This window comes from Quercus suber, unplaced genomic scaffold, assembly GCF_002906115.3.
Source record: "Quercus suber isolate HL8 unplaced genomic scaffold, Cork oak 2.0 scaffold_3A:, whole genome shotgun sequence".
Taxonomy (NCBI): domain Eukaryota; kingdom Viridiplantae; phylum Streptophyta; class Magnoliopsida; order Fagales; family Fagaceae; genus Quercus; species Quercus suber.
This window is the reverse complement of record NW_027071808.1, coordinates 60,790-65,381: the sequence shown is the minus strand read 5'-3', so window position 1 is coordinate 65,381 and position 4,592 is coordinate 60,790. Positions and strand designations below refer to the sequence as shown.

At 32.9% G+C, this 4,592-nt stretch overlaps 1 protein-coding gene across 1 annotated transcript; it reads right to left on the bottom strand.

The window, feature by feature from the left end:
• Window positions 1-4,298, bottom strand: LOC112037344 (CSC1-like protein At1g32090). Its single transcript, XM_065770227.1, has 4 exons — window positions 4,023-4,298; window positions 2,585-2,909; window positions 1,847-2,080; window positions 1-500 (listed from the first exon to the last, which is right to left on the bottom strand). The coding sequence occupies exons 1-4, from the start codon at window positions 4,178-4,180 to the stop codon at window positions 180-182; spliced, it is 1,038 nt and encodes a 345-aa protein (XP_065626299.1). The 5' UTR covers window positions 4,181-4,298; the 3' UTR covers window positions 1-179.
• Window positions 4,299-4,592: the final 294 nt, after the last annotated feature.

Below are 4,592 nucleotides of genomic sequence, written 5' to 3'. Positions count from 1 at the left end.
TGACAATAAAAGACGTGTTACCTCAATTATAATAGAAGAAAATGCCATAACCCAACCACAATACATTGATGAAAACATTAATTACAATTAGATAGACAACCTCAATGCACAGTGATAAGATGCTAAATGGCCTAAAAGAATTGGCAAGGGTTTCTCTTAAGCACGCTAGGACTATTAGTTCAAGGCTCAACTTCATAACGATAGACATATTGGGGTGGGGAGGAGGGATGATAGACATATTGGGGTGGGGAGGATGGATAATTAACATAATGAGGTGGGGATGGAGAATGATGGACATCATGGGGTGGGGAGGGGGAACTGATTTCACCCGCTGATGGAGCAACTCCGTGGGTTTGATGTTTGTCGACTCTCACCTCGACTAACTCCTCTTCTTCCTCAAATGAATGGAAGATTGGGTGCAAATAAGCATCGGCTAAACAAGCTTTTAAGTTCAGGTTGGGTTCTGTAGTCCGTTCCAATATGTCCTTTGCCATGGCTTCCTGATGAACGAACAAAGAAAAAATAATTTTGTCAGCATCCGAATAAAAACTGACATGCCTCTCTTGAGTCAACTAAAAAAAAAAAAAAAAATCAAAAGCCACCACATGAATAATCAAGAAGCACAAGCTTATCCATCCAAAACTTTAGTCTCCTTGAACTCTCGCAAATGCCCTTTGTATTATCACTGAATTGCTGATAATAAAAGTTGGTCTCATCTATATTAATAAAATGAACCCATAGCAAATCTCCATCTAACACAAAAAAGATATGGCATAATTGTTGTGGACAGGTAAATTTAATATGAGCAGTCTAGTTATCTCTATTCTCTGTTCTATTTTTAGCACATGCTAACATAGTATGTTCGGAATGGAAGGAGATAGAGGGAGAGAAGAGAAGGTGGCAAAAATATACTAGAAAGTTAATATATTCCAGCCACTGTCTCTTCTCTTCTCTTCTCTCTCCCCATCTCCCTAATCCAAGAATAGAAACAATGCTAGTGGGTCTTTCCCTCCTACATAATAGGCATCCATCCAGAAAGGGGTTTCGTCCAAACATGATTTACTGAGTCATGAAACACTCATTATTTAACATAAAATTCATACATTAAGGCTGCTTTGATAAAAAATAATTTAACTGTCTGGATGCAACACTCAAACTTACATGAACTCTGTCAAAGGTATAAAGTTGGAGAAACCGGTTTACGAAAGAAATAAAATGTTTGAGGATCAAAATTTATTTTAACAGTGAAGGCATTCTACCTTAAATAAGGAACAAAGCAACATGTGTGGAAATTATGTTAAAAGTGGTTGGCCTGGTTCACTTATAAAACCATGTAACTAGAGGGAAAGTTGTTTTCTCAAAAATTTCCCTTCTTTTTACAGGTAGGTAGTCAGGGGAGGGGCTAAAAACAGTGAGGATGATTTAAATTTGAAATGTCTTTGAGAGACTTGAACTTAACTATGAGTACAACAATCGCTAGACTTTATCATCAAGACTAATGACACGTTTTAAACAAAAGGGTAGTTAATTTTCATTTTATTATACAACAACAAAGCCTTAGTCCCAAATTTTTGGGGTCGGCTATGGATTCTCAACAAAATTAGTCAGGGTTGGCTACATGTATTCTTTTTCTCCATTCTATTCTATCCAAAGTCATTGCCTCTGTAAACTCCTTAATTATTATGTCCTATTTTTTTTTTTTTGGTCTAGTTTTCATTTTATTATTTGTATTATTAATGCAATTTCATCTGCAAAAGTTTATCATTTCAATAGATTAGCTATTTATATTGAATATATTACCAAAGGATAAGTAGAAAAGAATTATCAGTTAATTGTTGGAGCTTACCTCAAGTGGGTATTTCCTAAATGCAGGCTCAAAGCGATGTTTGCAATATTTATGGAATGACAATGTCAATATGGGCAAAATAACAAGCAAAGGAGTGGAATTGGCAGCTTTTTTTGTACTAAGCAGTCCCAGCAAAAGAAGTTGGGATATCAACAAGCTTGCTATTATGCGACTGTGGACATGTGGCCAGAACGCAGCAACACTCTCATATTGTTGATTGTATACATTGATTATCTGTGAAATCAAACAGGGTCTAACATTACAAGTAGAATTTGAAAAATAACAAACCATAAAAAAAAAAATTCAAATATATGATCATAGAAACAAGTTCATATCTACCCTAAAACAACCCTAACCAACACCCCCCCCCCCCCAAAAAAAAAAAAACACAAAAAAATAATTGATAAATAAAAAGGAGAAGCCCTACAAACATTAGTATTTTTGGTTATCAATATATCTAATCAAATACCTACCCAATTTTGATGAGGATATATGCTAAAATTAAGGTAAAATAAATAATTTGTATCATTTTCCAATATTGTGTTCGGTGAATAAATATTTAACTACAATCAAATTTGACTTACATGTGATTTTCTTTATATTAAATTCTTCCATCTAACACATATTCAATATTACATGTTTCTTAACTGTTCTTACAAATCCTGCAATGTAATTCCTAAATTCTAATCATTCCTAATGCCTCTATAAAGCAAAATAAAGCTATGTGAATAAACTGACCTGATGGCGATAAACTAAGTAGGCAAAGGCGAAGAAGACTAGTATGAAAGGAAGAAGGATTGGAGTAACTACAGCATAAACAAGCCCCAACAGGAAGTACAATTGGAGACTTGGGAGAGTCTCTGGAAAATCAACACTCCCAGGGCTCATTGCCTTTACTCTGTCCCTTTCAGTTTTCACCAGAAACATGTTCTTAAGATGAAATATTACCAATGGCTTCAATCGAAGAATCTCGCTAGCAATGCCAGCCCACCCATCAACCATTATATATGTGATGAAGAAAGTAGCTTTCATTGGTATGGAGACCCCAATGGTTCTAGGAATCCTATTATAAAGAAAGAGATTCAACAAAAATTAATCAAGCTGGATGCATAAATTATAGTTATAGAAAAAATTATAAATTTTTTATTATTGTTGTATGTAAAACAAAAATCCATAGAACAATTAGGTGACAGATATTGGAAGCATGACTATTAAGATTGGAATATAATGGAACTATTTGCATAAGAAATTATATGCGGTTATCAAGCAATAATTTAGGTATGTTTCTAATTGCAATGATACAGCTAGATAATTTTTATGACTGCCATGACAAGTAATGAAGTTATAGTGGTGCAAATTTGTAGCTCTTGCCCTTTTGTCAAAATGTATTGCAGATATACAAAACCAATGTTATAGTTTTGTTTTTGTTTTGTTGTTTTACCTTTTTAGTTTAGGATCGAAAGGCTAAATGGATCCTAATGAACCTTTATGGAGATAAGTTACAAACTTTGACTTCCAAAGCATAATGTGGACCTTCTCCCAAAAAGAGAAATCACTGCTTTTCAAAATATGCATGCACAGATATGATTTTCCTATAAAGCCTTCATTTTCCAAAAACAAAACAAAATAAAAACTCCTAAAAAAATTATTATCATTTAAAATTTGTCTTTTCATTTCTTTTCTATCAGAAAGACTTCGATATAAAAATGGCTTGTAGCTTAGAAGAATGGAAGAAGATAAACAATTCTTTTAATCAAAACCTATATAATATTCAAAATGTCATAAATTTGATTTCTTAACAAAGAAAAAAAAATCTGGAACACTAATGGGAAATATATAGTGCATCAGAAATAACAACAAATTTCCAATTAGTCCAAGCAAATTTATAATCCCACAACTGTGTTCACCAGAATACGATACCTCATTGTATGGAAAACTGAAGTGCAGAACAGAACTGACAATTAGATATCATCTCATTTGAACAACCGTGTGGCATCTCTCAGGATAAATACACAAAATGCATATGCTATTGAAATGTATACAATACTATAAACAATTATAATAGTCATTATAATAATAAAATGATTAAATTTTACGCTAGCCATCAACCTACAATAAGTATGGTACTCAAACATGTAAATAATAAAAGCTTAAGTAATAAGATATGGAATATTACTGTGTAGGAGATTGGTGAAGGAAAGCATGCAATTGCTCAAATGCTGTTCCAGTCACAATACTTCCCAAGAATACATTCACTAACATAAAGTAATAGTACTTTGCTGATGCTCTCCGTTCTAGTGTTGACATTGCTATATGTCCCTCAATTTTTGACATGATCAACAAAACTGTTGGAAGAATGTATAGAAAGATTTTAAGGCTAGACCTGGAACGAAGCCCTGAAGGAATGACTTAATGAATTTTCTGCACAACATTGACAGAAAAGTTGTAAGGATGGTAAGAGAAAAATAAATTTTAGAATAAACAAATACTAGATTAGAGTAGTCTACTACAGTGACCATGATATAAGAAAAATGCTGTCTCACAAATAATGGTGAGAAAGCACCAGCAGATCAATCAGTCAACTCCAAACATAAGTATATATTTTAAAGTTTATCATTGAATCAATTTCCAACTTGGTAGCAATTTGAAAATTCAAATTATTAATAAAAAATGATAGTACATTTAGTTATAAAGGAAGCATAAATGAAGCAATGTAAGAAACATAAATTGAGAAATTCAAATAGCA

Coding starts and splice junctions, on each gene's coding strand:
- LOC112037344 (XM_065770227.1), bottom strand. CDS start 4,180: ATGTCAAAAATTGAGGGACATATAGCAATGTCAACACTAGAACGGAGA. Junction 2,081..2,584: donor ACTTAGTTTATCGCCATCAG/GTCAGTTTATTC, acceptor TTGATTTCACAG/ATAATCAATGTATACAATCA. Junction 501..1,846: donor TTAGGAAATACCCACTTGAG/GTAAGCTCCAAC, acceptor TTCGTTCATCAG/GAAGCCATGGCAAAGGACAT.